Source organism: Dromiciops gliroides, chromosome 2, assembly GCF_019393635.1.
Source record: "Dromiciops gliroides isolate mDroGli1 chromosome 2, mDroGli1.pri, whole genome shotgun sequence".
Lineage (NCBI taxonomy): Eukaryota > Metazoa > Chordata > Mammalia > Microbiotheria > Microbiotheriidae > Dromiciops > Dromiciops gliroides.
This window is the reverse complement of record NC_057862.1, coordinates 69,160,629-69,184,150: the sequence shown is the minus strand read 5'-3', so window position 1 is coordinate 69,184,150 and position 23,522 is coordinate 69,160,629. Positions and strand designations below refer to the sequence as shown.

The window sequence follows — 23,522 nt, the reverse complement described above, 5'->3', positions numbered from 1 at the left end:
TCTACTCCTTCTTGTACACAATTCAAAGTACAAAACACTGACATGAGGTTGTTAGAGGACAGAGGTACAAAGGACACTGGACATTAACAGCTAAGGACAAAGTCAGGAAAAAATGTAAGACACTCAGATCAGGATGTGGTACTTTTTGTATATGAAGTAAACAACAATAGCCACATCACAGAAAAGTGAAGGAAATTTTCCTTTAAATATGTCACTTTTATAAATATGATCTGGAGAAAGTCCACTGATGGAACTAAAATGTCTTTCCATATGTTACCAGAAAATAAATGAAGCAAAAATGTTACAAATGAAAATATGCTTCAAATTTGAGAATTACAAATGATACCAAAAGTTTACTGAAATAGGGAGGATGTCATCATGATTAAAGTCTAGAGAAAAATGAGAGTTGGAGAGAATTTGGCAATAAGTATGCCTTCAGCAATGTTCAAGAGAGATGGAATCCTGGCTAACACAAAAGTATCTACTGTCTGTGAGAGGGATGTCTTTTCGGGGGAAGGGGTAGCTCAATAAGCTGCTATAACCTGTTGCAGATATTCCACCTCAGATATCCAACTTCCTTTAAAACAATTCTAAATCCACTAAGCAACTTTCTCATTACTTATCCAGTTTCCCAAGTACGGTGCTATGAGAAAAGAGGATGCCCTAGTCAGTGGACACAAATACATACCAATAGTAACAATTTTATTCACAAACAAGTCAATTATCATCTGGTTAATAAATCAATCTTGTTTGAGTCTAAATAGTTTAAGCCAGTTATTTTAGACACAAATCACTCTTAGGAGAACTGATCATCAAGAACCCAGATGTGAAAGAGATTAGTCCTGGACCATGTTAGGCTCAAAACTAAAACAGCCATCTAATCTTATCTATTATATCACAGTATAACACCCTCAGTTTTTAACCACTCATTCATAATCTACATGAATATAAGCCATACCTTTCACCCATTTAACTCTTTAACACATTTCTCAAACTAAATATTTTGACTTTTGTGACTAGCTAAGGGATTGTTAACTAACAAAGAGTACATGAACCACTGTTATAAATGAAATCTTGGGAATGAAAAAATTACTGAAGCATCTGAAAATATACCTGAAGCCACATTACAAGCATCCTTTAGGTAGGACTAGATAGACTGTGTTCCCAGACAAGGGCAAACATCTAGGCTCATTTATTCTTTTACTTCACCGTCAAGTCTAATTCCATGTTTGATTAAAATACTCAAGATTAGGGTTAAAAAAAAATGGTGTATCATCACATAAACTGGTCTTTTTGACCTTTTGGTCCAGTGTGCTTACCCATAGCTCTCAGAAATTCCTCATAGAGTTCAAAAGTCATCAGAGGATTAGGCAATTCTCGAAGCCACTGTTTGAACACACTGGCAATGACATGGATGTTGTAGTCATCAAGATTTACAGTGTCAATATCTATTGTAAGAAAAAAGGAACAAGCCAAGTTATTAATTTTTGGTATTTCTCATTTTACTACTAAAAACCAAATAGAAGTGTAAGAGAATTATAACTTTCCCATAGTCACATTAAAAGACTATAGCAGGATAGAGCACTGGCCCTGAATTCAGGAGTACCTGAGTTCAAATCCAGCCTCAGACACTTGACACTTACTAGCTGTGTGACCTTGGGCAAGTCACTTAACCCCCATTGCCCCACAAAAACAAACAAAAAAAAACAACAACAAAAAAGACTATAGCAAATGTGAAATTGGAGACTGTAGACAAGAGTTTATAATAATAACTCAAAATTATATATTTATAATAATATTATAACCCAAATTATATATTATATAAAAATTTAAAAATATTTATCTTGTATACATGACTTTAAGTCTCAAAACAAGTCTGTGATATAGGTATTACATCAATACCATCATTTTCTTTTTTTTTTTTCTTTTTTCTTTTTTTTTATTAGTGAGGCAATTGGGGTTAAGTGACTTGCCTAGGGTCACACAGCTAATAAGTGTTAAGTGTCTAAGGCCGGATTTGAACTCAGGTACTCCTGAATCCAGGGCCGGTGCTCTATCCACTGCGCCACCTAGCTGCCCCAATACCATCATTTTCTAAATGAGGAAATGGAGTTTCAGAGTAGTTGAATGACTAGCCTAAGGTCACACAGCTAGTATAATGCCAAAATCAGGACTTAAATTCAGGTCTTCTGACTTAAAAGTCCTCTACTCTTTTCATTGTACCAGATTATTTCTCATTCTGTTTTAGCCACTAAACTGACAAGCCTTCCTATCTGTATGATTATATTCTAAATTTTCAAGGACAGTTCTATGGAATGGTTTAAGATGATCCCAGTTTAAACCACAACAGCATTAAAAAAAAACAACCTACTAGTGCCTATTTAAACGTGATTTCCCCCCCTGGTTGTTTCTTTTCCTCTTTGGCTTTTTTTTTTTTTTTTGAGAAGTATCCCTTTTATCTTACCGGTGTCTAGACCTTGACGAAGTTCCTTGATTTTATTAGTTGAACCAGATTTTCGGTAAATACCCTCTGTGTACAGTCCATGCATTTCTATGTAGTTTATTAACTTCTCTACAACGAGTGGAACAGTTCGTTCTTCATTGGTTAATCGGGAAAGTTCAACCCCAAATTGTCGAGAAGAAAGTTCTGGATCGTACTAAATAGAAGAAAGATTTAAGATTCACTTAAATTTAAGAAAAAAACATTTAAAATCCATTCCAATTTCTCAATAGGTGGGATCCTGATAATTTCCTGTTAAGAAGCTGATTTCTCCAAGCTTATGATTGTTGGCAAAGGGGTAATGGATTTTCTATTATATGCAATCCACTGAAGGGGCAGCTGATACTCATAATTCCTTTCCCTAATGGGGATTTCAATAAGCCATCTATACTTATATATCGATACATATATATAATATATATGCTTATATATTTTAACAAGCCATCTATACTTATATATTTTATTCCCTGAGAAGTAACTCTACAAGAATAGAGGACAACACACAATATTCTGTGCTGTTTCTCTTTTGTGATTTTGCTCACATTATTTTTTCCTACTAGAAAGATTTCCCCCACATCTCTGCCTGTCTGTCCACCCCAATTTAAATGTTATTTCCTTTATGAAGCTTTTCCTATTTCCTTAGCTGGCAGTAATCTTTTGTTTCTCTGAATGCTTTTTAAGTACTCTGTACGTCACTTAACTACATTTCCACATTCTTCCTTGTATTATTGTTATATGCATTTTGTGTTCTATCTCTTTTGGGCTGCAGGTCCCATAAGAATGGGGATAATATTTTATTCATTTTTATATCTCCCATATTGCCTCATATACAGCACCGCACAGAGCAAAATTTAATATGTCTTAGATGGATGAATGTTTCAATGGAAGGCACAGGGAAGGCTATATATGGATGCCTTTAATGGGCACAGTCCCCGTCACAATACATATAGGTGTCCTCTCTGTAAATTACTTCACAAACTATTTTAAGAAAGATAATAATATCTATTCCAATATTATTTTAATTAAATCATTATTCTTCACTGGAACGCTGGATGACACTGGCTTAATCTTTCTGGCTGAAGAGGAATTGTTTTTAATTGTATTGTGTATATATTTGCAGTGCTATGGTTTGGCTCAGATATGGGCTCATCAGAATGACTTGATACAAAAGCTGCATAGGTGCAAAGACTGCCTAGAGGATTTACTATGTTTTCCCCTTTATTATTATTATTATTTTTTTGGGTGGGATAATGAGGGTTAAGTGACTTGCCCAGGGTCACACAGCAACTAAGTGTCAAATGTCTGAGGCCGAATTTGAACTCAGGTCCTCCTGAATCCAGGGCTGGTGCTTTATCCACTGTGCCACCTAGCTGCCCTGGATTTACTGTTTTAAAAATTGAGGTTTTTTTTGGGAAAAATTGGCTAAAATATCTAAATAATAACATGTTTGAAAGTGAAGATTTAAAAAAATTAAACATTTTATATTTCTAAATCAAGGTTTACTCTATTTGGGAAAGCATGGTTTGCCTAGTTCACAGTCTATAATCTAAAAATGGGTTTTTAACATATCTGTACATATAATGAACACAATTCAACAAAGATTTGCAGGAATCCAGTATTATTTTAACTGCTGATATATGTATTCTAGGTTGACAAATAATGATGAGATGTGAATAATAATTGGCAATCTAAAGATAAATCACATTTGTTTTAAATTTATAGTATTCATCTATTTGTAATAATACTAGCTAAACTCTGATCAACACAATGATCAATTACAATTCCAGAAGGGTCAGGATGAAACACACTACTCACTCCAGATAGAGAAATGACAGACTTAGAGTACAGACTGAGGAATGTGTGTGTGTATATATATATATATATATATATATATATATATATATATATATATATGTATGTATGTATGTATATATATATATATATATGGGTTACATAGCTAGTAAGTGTCAAGTGTCTGAGGCTGGATTTGAACTCAAGTCCTACTGAATCCAGGACTGGTGCTTTATCCACTGTGCCACCTAGCTGCCCCCAGAGGAATATATTTTTACAACATGACTAATGTGGGGAATTTGTTTTGCTTAAATAGACATGTTTGTAATAGGTGTTATTTTTCTCAAAGGGGGGAAAGGAGGAAGTGTACCAGGGAGAATTCAAAACTAAACATCAAATTGAAATTTAAAAAATACTAGTTAAACCTGTTTCTTTTCACAAAAATTTATTAATCTAATAACAAAAGGATAAAAGACTATCATGAACCTCAAGGGGAGGGGGAAGTGATGCTATTAGGGGCTGGAGGGAACCAGGTTCCAGTTTTGAGATTCCTGCTCCTAGGCAATGAAGTGCAGACAGATACATTTCTATGATGGTGAATTCTGCCACCACTGGCACATTCCCTCATTTGAACCCCATTCCATTTTCTGAATATTTAGTTTTGATACTGAGCTCCTATTAGACTGGAAGCTACCTGAAGACAGGGAGTACACCTGTTGAAGTTCTCCCTTGAAGAGAACCATACCTGAATGGCACCTCAGCATTTTCTTTTTTTCCCCCCTGCTTTTATTTTTTAAATTTTAAAATAATAAACATTTTAATTTATAGTTTTGAGTTCCAAATTTTATCCCTTCTTCCCTCCCTCCCTTTACCCCTCCTTGAGGTGGTAAGCAATCAGATGTGGGTTATATGTATGCAATTATGTAAAACATTACCATATTAGTCATTTTGTATAAAAAATCTTGAATAAAAGAAAAAAAATGAAAGTGAAAAATAGCATGTTTCGGCATTTTCTTGGAGTGATCCATACAACAGATTACAGCTCCCAATACACAGATCTTGAAGAGAGGACATATGGATCTTTTCTTTATCAATAAGTAACTCATAAGATGTAGTTTCCTACCTTTTTAGAACATTTGGCTGTAGTTTTCAAACAGCACTTCTTGTGGCAGGCATACTTGCACACTGAAAAATAATGGCAAGAAGCAGTGTTATGGAAAGCCTGCTTATCTCTACAAGGTGAAAGCTTTCTTTAGAACTTTTTTTCTGTTAAAATTAGTGATGTCTAAAATATAACATAAAACAATCTTGTATACTTACCTGGTGTAACCTACCACAAATTCTAGAACAGGAGTTCTTAACCTCAGATCTTTTAAATTAAAGAAAAAAAATATCTATATTAGGGGGCAGCTAGGTACACAGTGGATAAAGCACTGGCCCTGGATTCAGGGGTACCTGAATTTAAATCCAGCCTCAGACACTTGACACTTACTAGTAACCCTGGCCAAGTCACCTAACCCTCATTGCCCCACCTAAAAAAAGAAAAGAAAAAAAGATTAATAAATTGTATTTCAATAATTGGCTTCCTTTGTATCCCATTGTATTTTATTTTATGCAATTAAAAACAGTATTCTGAGAATGGTTCATGGATTTAAAAAAAGGTTAAGAATTTCTTATCTAGAAAGTGCTTATAATTTATTTATTAGCCTGTTTTACAAATAGCAGAACTAAAGGTAAGTTTTGAACAAGCTCAAAATAAAATTCACAGTCTCTGGTAAAGTTCCATTTTATTCTTAAATTGGAGATTCCTCTGGCCTTCCACATAGCAAGTGGGATACATGTCAGCCTTGGTGATGTGATTTGAGAATTAGAGCCCATTTGCCTAAAAACATTTCCCTACTGCTTTTCCATGGTACATGACATTCCCCATTGTTGGAATTCTTCCCATGGGGCATCTGTTGAAAAGCAACTATGGTTTTTTTTGGGAAGGGTAATACATGAACTTATTAACAAACTAACATGGATTGGTTTATTAGATTGTTTTATAAATCAAAAAGCTATTTCCTTAAATAAGGCAGGTCAATTCAGATTCAAGTAGACAAGGTCTCTCTGGGCAAGGAAGTAGAGGGAAATAGGAACAAATGGTGGCATACCAGGAAGAAGACAATAAATTAAAATACTCTCTATCTAATTTTGTCAAGGATCAGACCACATGGCCATATGACTGTTTGCACAGGAAAAGAATTATAAAGTAGATGATTATTTTTTTTGGTCCTGAACTGTAATTTCTTTAGTTTAGAAATGTCACTGATGTGGTATAGTACTGTGTCTGTAACTTAATATAGTATTGTGTGGGGACCCTGAGAGGCTAAATGACTTACTCAGAGTCACATGGCCAGGATATGTGAGAGGCAGAACTTGAAACCAGTTATTCCTGATTCCAAGGCTGGCCCTCTAGGCACATCAGCTCCCTTGTCAATGTGCTATGTATAGGGGAGCAAACCTTTGATGAGTGGGAACTTTTTCAAGACAAGCTCATTGCTAGGCCATGATCCCCTCCTAGGATTTTGGATTCTTAGGCTCTTGATGGGATTAGAACAGTATGATGACTAACCAGCAGAAGCCCAAGGGAGCATCACAGTAGCACATCCACCTGGCACAGGCCTTATGGCTATAGGCCTTGAGGCCTTTAATTCTAACCTAGAGCAGAGACAGGTTTTTGGGTTTTTTTTGTTTTTGTTTTTTTTTTGTGGGGCAATTGGGGTTAAGTGACTTGCCAAAGGTCACACAGCTAGTAAGTGTTAAGTGTTTGAGGCCGGATTTGAACTCAGGTACTCCTGAATCCAGGGCCAGTTCTCTATCCACTGCGCCACCTAGCTGCCCCCAGAGACAGGTTTTTAATGGTGCAATAATTGAGATGTCAGGGATTGTAGGCTCCTTGACTATTATTGAATAATGACTCACACAAAATGCAGAGAAAAGGAGTCTATTTTGGGTTGCTTCTTTTTTTTAAAATTTTTTTTGGTGAGGCAATTGTGGTTAAGTGACTTGCCCAGGGTCACACAGCTAGTAAGTGTTAAGTGTCTGAGGCCGGATTTGAACTCAGGTACTCCTGACTCCAGGGCCAGTGCTCTATCCACTGCACCATCTAGCTGCCCCTGGGTTGCTTCTTGAGAGACCTTGTGTTGTCCAATTTTGTCTTTATATTCCCAATTCCTAGTATACAGTAAGTTCTTTTTCTTTTTTTTTTTGGCCTAGGCAACCAATTTTATTATAAACACTTTACAAAGGGCTTTCCCTACACCGAGAAGTTTCCCTACCCAAAAGTGTTCTGAAAGAATCTAAGTGGGGTATGAGCGTTTCTATAATTTCTAGTTTTCTCCTCTATCGGTGCTTCCCCTTTCTATTGAACTGTTTGTAGAGGTATCTGACCTGCTTGTTCACGTTGTCCTGCAGAAACATGCAATCTCCCACCATTTTCTTCTTCTTCTTTTTTTTTTGGTGAGGCAGTTGGGGTTAAGTGACTTGCCCAGGGTCACACAGCTAGTAAGTGTCAAGTGTCTGAGGCTGGATTTGAACTCAGGTCCTCCTGTATCCAGGGCCAGTGCTCTATCCACTGCGCCACCTAGCTGTCCCCCCACCATTTTCTTCTTATGGATACATCGCTGCAATTCATTCCCCTTCCAGCCCCTGAGCCATATGGGCCCCTTAATCAGATCCTTGGGGTGCCGTTCAAAGTTCCCCAGAATCCCGATATTGTCATATACCCCAAACATGCTCCTCTTCTCATTCCATCAATCCACCACTTTAGGGGTGGAAGGGTTGTCCTCACAGGGGCCGCCTCAGGGACACCCAAGGAGAAACTCCTACCGGCCCGGGCTGCGCAGTGCCATAGTGTCCCTCCTGCCCAGTGGGTCAGGGACCATGCCATTAGCCCGCCCCAGGAACAAGCTGCTGCCCAGAGGGATTCTCATACAGTAAGTTCTTAATATTTATTGAATTGAATGAAATAGGCTAAACATTAGTCAGCAGACTCAGCTTACTGTTGGGATTGTATTTGAAAGCTTTTCAGCACATCTGAACCTGTCAGTCTTAAGGAACCCAGGGATATCTTCATAAAGCAGGGGATATATTAGTAATGACTGTTCAGGGACAGAGAAAAACTTTAAGCGGTTATAGAAAATTCCAAGGCAATGAATGAATGACACTTACATTTGCAAACTGAAGCTCTGTCCATTATCCATATGAGAGAAGAGCAGTATTCACAGTAGGTAGGGATACTATACTGGGTAGCTTTAAAGATGTGCCCATTATGTTCTTCCACCTGTGACAAAGTGCAACACTTCAGTCAAATCCACAACTGACTGCGAGATGGACACCTTCAACCATGCTTCAGCTTCCTGTCACACCCAGGTTTGGTCCACCTAGACCATCTAGTCTTTTAGCTGCCAGACCCAGCACTCTATCCACTGTGCCACCTAGCTGCCCCTTGCATTTATTTTGTATTAATTCAATATATACAGCTACAGCTACTAATAATTAGAAAAACTAAAGTGATGAGATATGAATTCACATGCATATCACTGGCAAAGTTGACAAAAAAGGAAAAGGCCACATGTTAGACAGGCTGTGGAACATAACCATATTAATGTACTTTCAGTGGCGCTGTGAACTTGTTCAATCATTCTGGAAAGTAATTTGGAACTATACTCTAAAACTTACTAAACTGTGAATACCTTTTGACCCAGCAATACCATTCTAGGTCTACAACCCAAAGAGAAAAAAGAAAAAAGACCCATATTTACAAAAATACTCGGAGCAGCTCTTTTTGTAGTGGCAAAGAATTGGAAACTAAGAGGGTGCCCCTCAATTGGGGAATGGCTGAATACATTTTAGTACATGAATATAATGAAACATCACTGTATCATAAGAAACAAAGGGGTTTTCACAGAAACCCGGGAAGACTTCTGTGAAAAAATGCAGAAGGAAGTGAGAAGAGCCAGGAGACCAAGTTATACAATTAACAACAACTTTGTACAAACAACTTTCGAAGCCTTAAGAACCAAAGTTACCACAGTGACTACTTCCAGAGGACTAAAGATGAATTCTACACACCTCCTCACAGAGGGTGCTGGACTCGGGGTGCAGAATGAGATGCCATTTTTGGACACGACTGATGTGGAAATCCGTTTTGCTTGAATAAGCATATTCGTTTGATCACGTCTGGCATAGATGCAGATCCCAATCTCCATTCTTTCCTAGGGGATCTTCATGATCTCCTTAGGATTGCAGAATTCACTACCTAGTCCAACCCTCTCAGTTTACACATGAAGAAACAGGCCTACACAAGCAATGCTCCTGAACTAGCACTTGTTTGATTCCAATTTAAAACTCGGCTCCCCTCTGGAGACATGTGTTCAGAATAGGTGCGGAAACACTGAGCTCAGTTTTGAGCACATTTAGCTGAAGATGCCTAGGGGACTTTGTGCGATCAGAAAATCTGATTCCCCAACTCACAGAGCTAGGAGTGGGCACACTCTTTACTCCCCACTGACACTTCCTAATAATCATTTCACCGTCTCTTTTCAGGACTTTTTTATTTACCACTATGACATTCTTTTCATCTTTGTTGCTGTCATCTATAGAATTTCAGCTGTTTTCACCAACTGTTAAAAAATACCTGTCTCAGAGTCTACTTCTCTGCACTGTCCCTGTGATAATTCTCAAGGACTTTAATACTCACATTCACAAGCCCTCTTAACCTGATCACGTAATTCCCTAGCCTCCACTCAAACAATTCTTGCTCCTTAAATATCACTGTCTCTCAAAATTGTATCATATCCAAAATTCATAACTTTGACATTCTACTCTTCAAACACAAAATGCAGTCATGCAAACTCTACTTTTTCCTTTATTGGGATTTTCTGTTTCCTTCTAGTCTATTCCCCCAGCCCCTGACCCCAACTCTCGATTTCCTTACCTCCATACCTAATCTTGGCTTCATGATATCCCACTTTAACGTGCCACCAGCTCTAATACTTCAACAGATCTGAGACCTAACCCATGTGTGGGGATTCAGTGCATTCATGGCAAACTATCCTGCATGTTACCTGTTCATGTCGTCCCATTAATATGTCATAGGAGGTTCCCATCTTATGCTAGGGGTTTCTTTGCATTCTCTTCACTGTTTTTTTGTGAAACGTCTTTCTCTTGCTTTTCCTCCTACCTGTGACTCCTTTTCAGTTTCCTTTGCTGATCATCAGTCACATGGCACCCTGCAATAGTGGGTATACCACAATTCTTGGCTTTCTCCTCAACACTTTCTCTGGGAGATCTTACTAAGAACTATGAACTCAAGGAACATCAATATACTGAGATTTCCAGATCTATAAATCCACTTCTGGCCTCCATCCCGAACTTTAGTCCTATATTGCTAATGCCATTTAACATTCTAACTAAAAGTCCAACAGGTATTTTATGCTATATGTGTTAAAAACTGAACTTAATATCTGTGTCTCAAAATACCTCTTCTGAACATCCCTGTATCTGTCAAGAAAACCACTATCCTCTCCTAAATACCAAGGCCCAAACCTCACTGTTTTGTTCAATATATTCAATCACTTGTCAAGTCTTGTTGATTCTATCTGTGTAATATCTCATATACATTCTCTTCTCTCTATTCACATGGTCTCAACCAAAGTTCACTTCTCCCATAGATTGTAATAACTAACTTCCTAATTTCATTTCAGCTTCACGTCTCTACCCCGACTCCAATTCATCCTCCACATAGCTGGCAAAGCTATTTTCCTAAAGCATACAACTATGTCTTCTCCTTACTCCATAAACTCCAGTGATCCCCTAATAGCTCCAGGATCAAACACAATTCTAGAATTTAATGCTATTTGTAACCTGACTCTACCTACTCTTCTTGGATTATTACATACTTCTTTCCTCCATACCTTCCACAATCCGGCCAAATGATTCTTTTCTTCAAATGTGAGGCTCTCATCTGGCTCTTCACAACTGCCACCACCTAGGTCTACAATGCATTCCCCCGGGGCAGCTAGGTGGCACAGTGGATGGAGCATTGGCCCTGGAGTCAAGAGGACCTGAGCTGAAATCCGGCCTCAGACACAACACTTACTAGCTGTGTGACCCTGGGCAAGTCACTTAACCCCAATTGCCTCACTTAAAAAAAAAATGCATTCCCCCTTCCCAATTCCTGGAATTCCTGGCTTCCTTCAAGTCTCAACTCAAGTATGAGTCCTTTCTTAGTCTCCCCTAGTTGCTAGTGCCTGCCTCCCTCCCTACCCCAGTTTTGTTTTGTGCATACACATGTTTTTGGACATTGGTCATGTCCAAAAATGCACCATGAGTCCAGCACCTCTATATGAGGGTTCCAAAGTTGTTTGCACAGAGTTGTTGTTAATTGTATAAATTATTTTCCTGGCTCTTCTCATTTCATTCTGCATTATTTCACAGAATATTCATTATCTAGCCATATCAGCTGAAGTATAATGGCAAATCAAATCTTAAGAAATGAAATCTGTAAAATATTGTTCTACAACACACTAGAATACATAGATGGTAACTTACAAAATCAGTTTCTTTTTTCCTTCTTTTCTTTCTTTCTGTTTTTGGCACCTAGAAAAGAAAGAAAGAAGCTAATGATATAACAAAAAGATAACAACCTTTCTTTTCAAATACTTGGATTTACATGTGGTATATATATTAAGACCGTAATCGGAGAACTTTAAAAACCATTGTTATTCCTGAATCTGGTTTAAAAAAAAAAACTGCTCATAAAACCCAGGGATTAGACTTGGTAGTATATGGCTGACTTTTCTTCACAAAACTTTCATTCTTCCTAGAAACCATGTCTTAGTGGACAATAAATAGGACTGTGAGTCTAATGCTAGAAGAGACCTCAGAGTCCATCAAGTGCAATCCCCTCATTTTATAGATGATGAAAGCGAGGCCTAGGGAAGTAAAGTGGCCACACAGGTCCTCTGACTCCAGAGTCAGTCCTCTTTCCATTGTATTATATTGCAAAAAAAAATAGATCGACAATTCTACAATACTTAGTTTTCATTTATAATATATAACATCTCTCCTTTATAAACAAGTTATTCCTTTCCAATAAGAGCACAACTGGGCAAACCAACCTAAATCTCCCCAGTATCTGTAACAAAAAATGAAATCTCTAAACATGTTTATAAAGTGAAGAATTTTCTGTATTAGTGAATAGTTACGCTCTCAAGCTATGTACGGATTTTAATCCCAGTCTAAAAAAATTCTTTCAAAGTCATTTACTTATAATTTATAGTCCAACTACTTCCAAAAAGGATTTGAAACAACGTATCAAGTTAGATTAGTTTGATTAAAAAGGAAAATGAACAAAGAACTATTAAAAGGAACAGAAGAATAAGTACTACCAAATTAATACACATAGGTACTGAATTCAGTACTGAGTTTCTGGACAAAAGTCAAGACGAAAAATGCTGGGCTATATAAGCCCCATCATCCATGTGTACTGCATGCTTCTTCCCCTCTGCCTGAGGCCTACAAATTCATCAACAAAGAAGTTTTTTTATTGGTGTTGAACTGAAAGAAGATTTTTCTCATAGGTCTTTACATATGAGACAATGGTTAATGAAATAGGCATTATCTTCAAATACAGTTTTGCAAAAGGCACAGATGCATTGTTCAAATGAAAGCTTCTTACACTGACTGGGTAACTTTTTAAAAATTCACCAAAAACATGACTTTGGGAAGCTGAAACAATATGTCCTAGATATACTGCTTTTTAATTACGTATTTGAATACAAGGTAAAGAATTTAGAGAAAGGCACATGACTTTTTCCAAATATCAATGCTTATGAATAATTCTGATAAATAGTTGATGAATTAATTCACGGTTGAATTCTCTGCTTTTCAAATATGTTATGCTTACCTTGGTTGCAATGCAATCCAAAAGCTTGAATTCAGTCACATATTCATCCAGGAAGACTTTAAAAGTGTTAACCCAAACTTTGACAGGGGACTCACTCCAATCTCGCTGCTCGAGCCTCATGGTCTTCTCTAGAATCTGCTCAAACAGGGCATACAGGTCTTTGTACCTAATGCTTTTCCCTTCATCCATCTATTATGGAAACACAAAGAGTCAAAGAGAGGATTTAATGATATGCAATTTATTTGATTTCCTACAATTACATGTAAAAATAATTTTTAACATTCATTTAAAACTTTTGGGTTCCAAATTCTCTCCCTTCCTCCCAACACCCCCCTCCCCATTGAGAAGGCAAGCAATCTGATATCATTTATACATGTGTATTCATGCAAACCATATTTCCAGATTAGTCATGTTGTAAAAGAGACCAACCAACCAACCAACCAATCAATCACAACAAAAGAACCCCCCACAACCCAACCCCAAGAAAAAGAAAGTAAAAAAGGTATGCTTTGATCTGTATTCAGACACCATCAGGTCTTTCTCTGGAGATGGAGAGCATTTTTCATTAAGTCCTTCAGAGTTGTCTTGGATCCCTATTGTGATGTTTAAAATCTATATTGTGTGATCACCTTAAATTAGAAGCTTTAGCATCAGTCTTTGGGCATTAAACACTTATTAAAGCATACAGGTATTCACATGGAGTTCAGGAAGTTAAGAAAAGGCCTATCTAGCCTAGAGTTCCAGCCTGGTTGGGTTCTTCCTCAAGTCCTCCGCCATGAGCCTGCTTCAATCACCAAATCCCAGCAAACTGAGTGAGGAAACTTTTTTATAGGTCCAGAGCAGAGGTGGTCCTTACACACTGCTTCAAGCTAATTGGTTAGCGTCATCCAAATCCACTGGTTCATTAGACTTGAAGGTGGTCTTGAGTTGAGTTAAGTTCAAATTCTAGCTTCTGAGAACAATACCTTCTTTTTTTTTATTTGGTGAGGCAATTGGGGTTAAGTGACTTGCCCAGGGTCACACAGCTAGTAAGTGCCAAGTGTCTGAGGCTGGATTTGAACTCAGGTCCTCCTGAATCCAGGGCCGGTGCTTTATGGTGCTTTATCCACTGCGCCACCTAGCTGCCCCGAACAATACCTTCTTAGGGGCTAGCCAGGTATGATTACAATCTAGTTAACCTGAAGTAGGCTAATCAGCAGTCAATCACTCTCACTTAATTCAATCAGTTTAGATTAATCTCTATGTGGGTCTTTGAGTATCTGCTAAATCCCATTATTTTATCACATTCTCCCCTTTGTTTCTTCTAGGAATAGGTTTCCTTGATGAAACAGCAAAAAAATAATTAAGTCTTTGAAAGTCTTTTCTCAGATGATTCTTGGGATGTCCTCTGGGTGTAGTCTTGGAATGGAAGTCTTTTCAGGTGTTTCAAATGTGTAGATGCTGGTAATCAGCTAGGAAAAGTTTCCTACAAAATTGAGCTTAACACAACTTTAAATAGCTTTGCCAGTAATCAAATCAATGAAAGTTCTTAAAAACATGAATTGAGAAGACAAGAATTTTTTAAAATCTTCATTTCATCACTGTTTGTATCATCTGCCTAATTATCCTCATGCCATTATGAGAAATTTTAAAATCTAATATAATGGGTAACAGATGCCATGGCCAAATCCAACACTGTATTTATCATGACATCTGAGATAATTATGGAGATTACCATAAAAGAATAGAGAATTGATGGGATATGAGCATTCCCACACTTGAGCAATATATACACCCCATGCAGTATGCCAGGCTTAAAATAGGTAGATGGGATATACGTCCACGCCACCGAACATATTGGAGGAAACTGAGTCAAGCTTAATCAGATGCATGGGATTGAGACGTCCATGGCATCAGGCATATTGTTGGGGGAATAGAAGCCAGGTGTAAAATGAGATGGGTGGGATGAAAACTTTCAGCCATCTACATTGTCTCATCTGAGACACCTTCAGGAACCTGTAGGTCCCTAGGTACAATATCGTGGGGAAATGGAGCCAAAAGAAGCCAATCTCAGCTCTTGCCAACAGCCATTCTTTCGGTCTTTTGCAAGTCAGTGCAGTAACTGGATTTCTTAAGTGTCTCCCCTTCTGTGAGAGTTCAATTCCTGCTCTTGTATGTATTCCTCTCATGGGTAAAGGCAATTAAAGTCTTAAATGGTAAATTCCCATAATCCAAGTCTCATATGGATTTAAAAATTGAGGATAATAATGATCACAAAAAATGTGAATTTGCTTTGACTCAGAATATAAGTTACAATGTACAGTGATTCCAAATATTATTTCTTGTAAAAAATAGTATTTCTAGAATTAATTTATACTAGTCATGGTAATCAATTTACCAAGGAAATACTTTATATAATTTGATCAAATAATCAATTGGAAAAACAAAACACAATCTTAAAAGAATGAAAATCTCTATGAAAACAAACTTCTACTATTAATTTAAAAATGTAGATACAATGGCATAAAAAGGAAACCTTTATGTAATATTTGAACTGACATTATTTCTCTCAGTGAATTTAGACCATTTTTGATGTCGATATCTAAAATCTCCAATATCTCATATTAATATCTTGCTGTCTACTTCTGCATTTCGGCAAAATTAGGGTGCAATAGAAGCAGATTCTTGAAATATGATGATGATAAAGTTTCTCTTATTTTTCTTCAACCTGTTTATTTTCTCTTTCATAATACCAATGCTTTATAAAGTTATTAGTTAAAGACGAAAACAGGTAAAGATAAACCAAAATAGAAAATCCACAAAAACGAAGCATTAACATGATCTGATTAACCAGAGAAAAGCAGCTACTCAGGAGATACTTAGGTACTTAGTGGGTAGAAGAAACCCAATTGAAAATTTAAAGGTACAGGCAAATAAAATCAATGAAAATAGGAGAAACTTACAAACATAAAATTTCTTACCCAATGTGAAGATCAGAATGTTGAGGGGTTCAGCAGTCCCTTTGTGGTCACCAAACTGTGATGTTTAAAATCTATATTGTGTGATCACCTTAAATTAGAAGCTTTAGCACCAGTCTTTGGGCATTAAACATTTATTAAAGCATACAGGTATTCACATGGAGTTCAGAAAGTTAAGGAAAGGCCTATCTAGCCTGGAGTTCCAGCCTGGTCAGGTTCTTCCTCAAGTCCTCTGCCATGAGCCTGCTTCAATCACGAACTCTCCAGCAAATTTATTGTGGAAGCTTTTTATAGGTCTGGAACAGAGGTGGTCCTTACACACTGCTTCAAGCTGATTGGTTGGTGTCATCCAAATCCATTGGTTCACTGGACTTGAAAGTGTTCTCAAGTTAAGTTCAAATCTAGCTTCTGAGAACAAGACCTTCTTAAGGGCTATCCAGGTGTGATTACAATCTAGTTAACTTTGAAGTAGACTAATCAGCAGTCAATCACTCTCACTTGATTCACTCAGTTTAGATTAATCTCCAGGTGGGTCTTTGAGTATCTGCTAAATCCCATTATTTTATCACACTATATTGCTGAGAATAGCTAAATCATTCGCAGTTTATTATCTTATAATATTGCTGTTACTGAGTACAATGTTCTCTTGGTTCTACAAATTTCATTTTGCATCAGTTCATGTGAGTCCAGGTTTTTCTGAGAGCATCCTGCTCATCATTTCTCATAGCACAACAGTATTACATCACAACCATATACCACAACTTGTTCAGCCATTCCCCAATTGATGGACATCCTCTCAATTTCCAATTCTTTGCCACCAGAAAAGAGTTGTCATAAATATTTTTGTACATATAGGTCTGTTTTCCTTTTTTAAAAAAATCTATTTTGGGATATAGTCCTGGTAGTGGTATTACTGGATCAAAGGGTATGAATGGTTTTATAGCCCTTTGGGCATAGTTCCAAATTGTTCTACAAAATGGTTCAATCAGTTCGAAACTCTACCAACAGTGCATTAACATTAATGTCTCAATTTTCCCACATCCCCTCCAACCTGTTATTTACCCTCTCTGTCCTATTAGCTAATCAGAATTCTTTTATTTGCATTTCTCAATCAATAGTAATTTAGAGTATTTTTTTTTAATATGGCTACAGATAGTTCTGATGAATTCATCTGAAAACTGACTTTATATCTTTTGATCATTTATCAGTTGGGGTATGGCTTTCAATTTTATAAATTTGACTCAGTTCTCTATATAGTTGAGAAATGAGAACTTTATCAGAGAAACTTGCTTTAATTTTTTCCCAGTTATGATTGCTAACTGCATTTCTCTCCTGTTTACTCTATTCTCCCCTTCACCCTGTCCCTCCTCAAAAGTGTTTTGCTTTTGACTACTACCTCCCCAAATCCTCCCTTTTTCTACCCCCGCTTTTCCATCACTCTCACAGCCTAAGGTGAGCAACAAGCTGAATAGACTCCTATATAGCCCAGTCAATAAACAGAGGCAGGAAGTAATCAGAGAAGGCTCCCTCAGATAGAACCATGAAGAGAAAAGTATCAATACTGAGGCCATCCTTGCTACTGAGTTTTCTCCAACCTTGATCCTGACACCAGATTCCCATGGGCTGATCAGTATTTAGGAGCTGTGTTTTGTTCTATGTAACTCTTTGCTCATTTCTAGAATGTGGAAGCAATCTGATGGATAAAACAACTGTCTTTTCTGGAACTCTTGGATTTAAAGTGTGGCTATAAACGGGCAGAACCTGTCTATTCTAGAAGAAACTGGGAGTGTTTAACCTATGGAGATTGATGTTAATTTGCATGTTATTTTATTCCTTTATTTATTCTGTGTCAAAGGGCAAAAGCTCTACATTCAGTGTCTGTACATATCTGTTTGCTAAGGTGGCTAAATCCATTACATCAAGGAAAGGTAGCACAATGAAATATAACAGGTTTAGGGTTTTCTAGTAGGTGGGGGATAAGTTCTTTTAGGTGGGTATATCCACATTAACCATAACCCTTATGCTAGTGAAATGCTTCTGATCACACTGGGAGAGGCAGGGCTGGAGGTAAGATCATTTTATTCTTTCTGCAGCAGGGTAGAGAGTGGAACTGCTATGATGAATGTGAGACTTTTAGGTAACAGGATCAGGTTAGGGGCTAGAAATACCTATGTGTATGCATATACACATGTATATATGTATATGTGTGTATATATGAAGTACTTTTTGTTACAGCAGACTATACTTGGTTTTGTTTTGTTTTCCCCCCCCCCCAGGGCAATAAGGGTTAAGTGACTGGCCCAGGGTCACACAACTAGTAAGTGTCAAGTGTCTGAAGTCATATTTGAACTCAGGTCCTCCTGACTCTAAGGCTGGTACTTTATCCACTATGCCACCTAGCTGCCTGCAACAGCAGACTACACTTTTAACAGGACCAAGTGGCAGCCTTGTTACTCACTGTTCAGTGCGGGTCACAGCTTCAAGGAGGATTGAAACACCCCTTGGAGGTGGTGTTCCTAGGTAGGTAAGTACTGTAAGAATCACACACATTTAGCAGCTACCACTATAAAAGAGTGAAGACCTTGGAATATCATATTCTAGAAGGCAAAGAATATAGCTTATCCCAAGAAGAACTTGACCAGAAAAAATAAGTATAATGCTGTAGCATTACAGGGGGGGAAATGGATTTTTTAATATACTTAAAAACATTTTCTTTCAAAGTTTTTGGGTTTTTTTTTGCAGGGCAATGAGGGTTAAGTGACTTGCCCAGGGTCACACAGCTAGTAAGTGTCAAGTGTCTGAGGCTGGATTTGAACTCAGGTACTCCTGAATCCAGGGCCGGTGCTTTATCCACTGCACCATCTAGCTGCCCCCCAAAAATGGATTTTTAATGAAATAGAGGACTTCCAAATATTCCTGATGAAGAGACTAGGCCTACAGAGAAACTCTGAAGATCAAAGATAGAAGTTAAGAGAAAGATAAAAAGGTATACCTGAATGAACAATGAAAAGGGGCTAAAAAGAATAAACTACTTATATTCAAATATGGGGAGATGATACATGTGCCTTCTCAGAATTCTTTCATCATCAGGGATCATAAAGGGAATCTAATTAGGCAGAAAGCCTGGGAGCATAGCCCCCAGTGTATTCCTTTTTTTCCCCTCTTTCCATTCTTTTAAAAAATTATATATTAATCATTATAAGAAGAATGGAAAGAAAGGGACAAGAGGAATACACTGGGGGTGGGGGAAGGGAAAGGAAGGTTAAGGAAAATATTTCACATAATCAGGGTCAGCAAGTACACATCTATTTATACAAGTAGGAGAGGGTGGGGGAAATAGCTAACATTTGAATCTTACTCTCAAGTCAACTGATCAAAGAAAGGAAGAACGTGCACAAATACGCAGAAACAAAATACATCTCACTTAATCAGAAAAAGGGAGAAAGGAAAATTAGAAGATAAGTTAGGTTAGTTAAAGGAGGCATTAGTTCTAGGCAAAACAAACTCTTAACTAAGGATATAGAAAAATATAGCTCTTTTTGAGGTGGCAAAGAATAGGAATCTGTAGGGGGTGTCCATAAATTGGGGGCAAACTACAATATAGAAATGTGATAGAATTCTATTGTACTGTAATCAAACAACCAGTAAGCATTTATTAAGTACCTACTATGTGCCAAGCATTGTGCTAAATGTTTAGGATGCAAAAAAAGGGCAAAAGATAGTCCCTGCCCTCAAGAAGCTTACAATCTTGTGAATTGTAAGAAATAATGAAGAGAATGGTTTTGGAGAAACTTGGGAAGATTTGTAGGAGTTAATGTATAGTTAAGTGAATAGAAGTTGAACTAATACAATGATAACCATGTGGTGAAGGCAAACACAAATTGATATCTATATTGCTAAATGTTAAAACATGTTAGTATATATGTTAATAATACAAATCTATATACCTAGATCTATAAATGTATTTGCTGACCCCAATTATGTGAAATAATTTCCCTTAAACTTTATTTCCCTTCCCCTGCAGTGAATTCCTTTTTCCCTCTCTTTCTATTCTTTGAAGACCATCAGCATATATTAACTCCAGCATATACAAAGTATATATACAATATACATATACATAACAAGGGTTCCATTTTCTTTTTAGACTGTCTCAATTGAAATGGGTGGGGTAGAGTGGGTGGGTAGGGGAAGGAGGATTCATGTCAATTAAAAAAATAAACTATAATTAAAAACAATAAATGGCCAACATATAAGAGTATGAGAACATGGGAAACCTACAGGACCATACTGACATCAACCAGTACACTAGAAGAAGCAGTAGACTTGTAGTGAGATCAGTCTGAATCCTGCCTTTGTTCCTTATTAGCCATCATCGTTATTCAGTCATTTTAGTCATGTGTGACTCTGTGATCTCTTTTGAGAGAGATCTCTTTTCTTGGCAAAGATACTGGAGTGGTTTGCCATTTTCTTTTCTAGCTCATTTTACAGCTGAGGAAACTGAGACAAACAGGGTTAAGTGACTTGCCCTTGGTCACACAGCTAGCAAGTATCTAGGGCAGATTTGAACTCAGGTCTTCCAGACTCCAGGCCTGACACTCAAGCCACTTTGCCACCTAGCTGCACTTTTCATTCATGTGATCCTGGCAAATTAACTTTTCTGAGTTTTAGTTCCTTCATCCTTAAAGTAAGGGGGATGATATTTACATTTACATAACTTAAAGTCATATGTACAGGAGTAGTTATTTCCACAACCTTCTTTTTCCTCAGAGAAAACCTAAAGTATGAATCCTAAAGTCCAAACTACTATTTTGCCACAGAGCTAAAAGGAAAATGATACATTTATTTGGTATTCAGATGCATGTGTTTTCACATTTTGGGTAAAGCAGAATTGTTACTAGAAAATTTTAGTCTTTTGGGGAAAAAAATGCTGGGCATGTTGGTGAACTTTCTGCCTGTGGGAAGTCTGAGGCTGGCAGATTTCTTAAGCTCAGGAATTCTCAGTTGCAGTGGGCTATGCTAATCAGGTGTCTGCACTAAGTCTGGCATCAACATGGTCTGGGAATGAAGGGGGGGGCACCTGGTTGCCTAAGAAGTGGCAAACACATACTATCCACCTCTAAAGAAAGAACTGATATTGATGAAACAGACTGAAGCATGCTATTTTTCATTTTTTCTTTTAATCTTCTTATACAAAATGACAAATATGATAATGTTTTACATAATCATAAATGTATAACCCATACCTGATTGTTTGCCACCTCAGGGAGGGGTAGGGGAAGAAGGGAAAGAGGGATAAAAATTGGAACCAAAAACTATAAATAAAAATGTTTATTAGAAGTGGCAAACCAGCCAAGAGTGGAAATGGAACAGGTTAAAGCTCCCATGCCAATCATTTGTGGGACTGGGCCTGTGTGTAGCCCTTGTAGTTCCACTATAAGTGAGATAGGGAGAGGCAGTCATTAAGAAAGAATAAGAAAAAAGCAAACCTGAAAATAATGTTTTATATGATAGACTAAAAAGTTAAAGCTATTATTCTGCTAATAAATATGGCTTTCTTATCTTCTCCAATAAAGGAAAAGAAGGTTTTGGAGACTTCTAGATTAGCCTGGACCTAACGTCCAGCGCTTCAGTTTGTTGAATTATTACTAAACTGCTCACTGAATAGTCACTTACTGCCAGTGCAGATGAATAAGAGCTGAAGATGTTTTGCCGAAATTCCTTCAGTGCTTTTTTAAACATAACATCCACTAATGTATCCTTTTTGCTGTCCTCATTATCCAAGTCATTCATCTAGGAAAAAAGGAAAGAATTAGCACACATTTATATAATGATTGTATTGTTATTAATAACTCCCACATTTCACTGGTAGAAATAGTAAAAGTTATCTGTAACAGTGTTTACAATCTCAAAGCTATCATTAACTCCAAGCCTCTAATTTATCAAAGTGACACATTTCTATAAAGTTTATTCACGTTATGTACCAATGAAATACTGGGGACTGAGAAGCTCTAGCCAACCAGGAAGAGGTCTGCTTCCTGATATTATATTTCCTTCACGTTTCTAACAATTTGTTCAATGTTTTTCACTAAAGTCCAATTCCAATGCCTTACTGTTGCACAGAGTTGAAGAGGCAAATATGGGTTTTCAGGTTCTACCACCAAAGTACAAATCTTAGTAGGATCCCTACCAAGATTAAGATGCTTTAGTTTATATATGTCCAGGGATTATTTGAGGATTAGCTAAATTCTGTCAAAAAGATCATGAAATCTTAGGCAACTCTTGAAGATTGTCTCCTAGGTAAGAGAGGTGTTCTGATCCATCTCTGTTTGGGTTGGAGGAAATTCCAGCCAGGTGAGATCCCTAACAAAGCTAACTTACCCTATCAAATAAACTGGGTCCCAGGGAGCGTCTAGTCTGATACAAACTCCATGTTGTTGTTAGTAACCTTTTTTAGGAGACCAGCATACCTTTTTTAGAAGAAACTCATCCATGCTCTTCAAGTCGCTGGCCCTTGTTATGATTGGGACAGAGTCATTTTGCCACTGGACAGACTCCAATGCAAGATTAGTTATCTTCACACTGCGTTTGCGCTTTGCCTTTGGAGAAGGGTCTTTGTTCTCTTTGAATTCCTTCTTACAGTTTCCAGATAGGTCTGGGCTTCTAGGGGGAGTTGGGTTATGGGACCCTATTTCTGTAACCCAAAACAAGGTAGCAAATGAAATGTAATGTTAGCAGCTCTGTCCTCATTTCCTGAAAATTTTATTGGATTCATATATTTTTATAAATATACTGATAATCACCACAGTATGCCAGAAATATAGATAGGTTCCCACTTAACAAAAACCAAATTATTTCTAGGTTACTAGAAAAACTGGCAGATGTTTGTTAAGCCAGTAGGTAGAATACAGGGGCCAGAATCAGGAAGACCTGAATTAAAATCTGACCTCAGGCACTTCCTAGCTATGTGACCTTGGTTAAGTCATATAACCTCTGCTTGCTTCAGTTTTCTCATCTGTAAAAGGGAGATAAATAATAGCACCTACCTTGTAGGTTTGTTGTAAGGATTAAATGAGATAATAATTGCAAAACACTTAGCACAGTACCTGGCACATAGTAAGTACAATCTAAATGTTAGATTGTATTATCTTTGAAAGAATGAGGAGAAAGGGAGAAGTGCCATAGGATATTAAAAGGGAAAATGTCTTAATTTTTAAAAAAGAAAGAGAAAGCAGAAGCCACTATGATTTTAAATAAATTAATGTTTGAAGTCAATTTTTAGACCATATCACCAAATGAATGGATGAAGAAGTTCTAGAAAAGG

At 37.3% G+C, this 23,522-nt stretch overlaps 1 protein-coding gene across 1 annotated transcript in view; it reads right to left on the bottom strand.

The window, feature by feature from the left end:
• Positions 1 to 23,522, bottom strand: part of MYO9A (myosin IXA) — a 302,278-nt gene that overhangs the window by 24,602 nt on the left and 254,154 nt on the right. Inside the window, exons 29-36 of the mRNA XM_043982938.1 lie at positions 22,669 to 22,892; positions 21,875 to 21,991; positions 13,245 to 13,433; positions 11,888 to 11,935; positions 8,504 to 8,615; positions 5,415 to 5,476; positions 2,465 to 2,657; positions 1,320 to 1,448 (exon numbers count right to left, since the gene is read on the bottom strand). Of these exons, the coding sequence (XP_043838873.1) occupies positions 1,320 to 1,448; positions 2,465 to 2,657; positions 5,415 to 5,476; positions 8,504 to 8,615; positions 11,888 to 11,935; positions 13,245 to 13,433; positions 21,875 to 21,991; positions 22,669 to 22,892 (1,074 nt within the window). The remainder of the gene's footprint in view (positions 1 to 1,319; positions 1,449 to 2,464; positions 2,658 to 5,414; positions 5,477 to 8,503; positions 8,616 to 11,887; positions 11,936 to 13,244; positions 13,434 to 21,874; positions 21,992 to 22,668; positions 22,893 to 23,522) is intronic.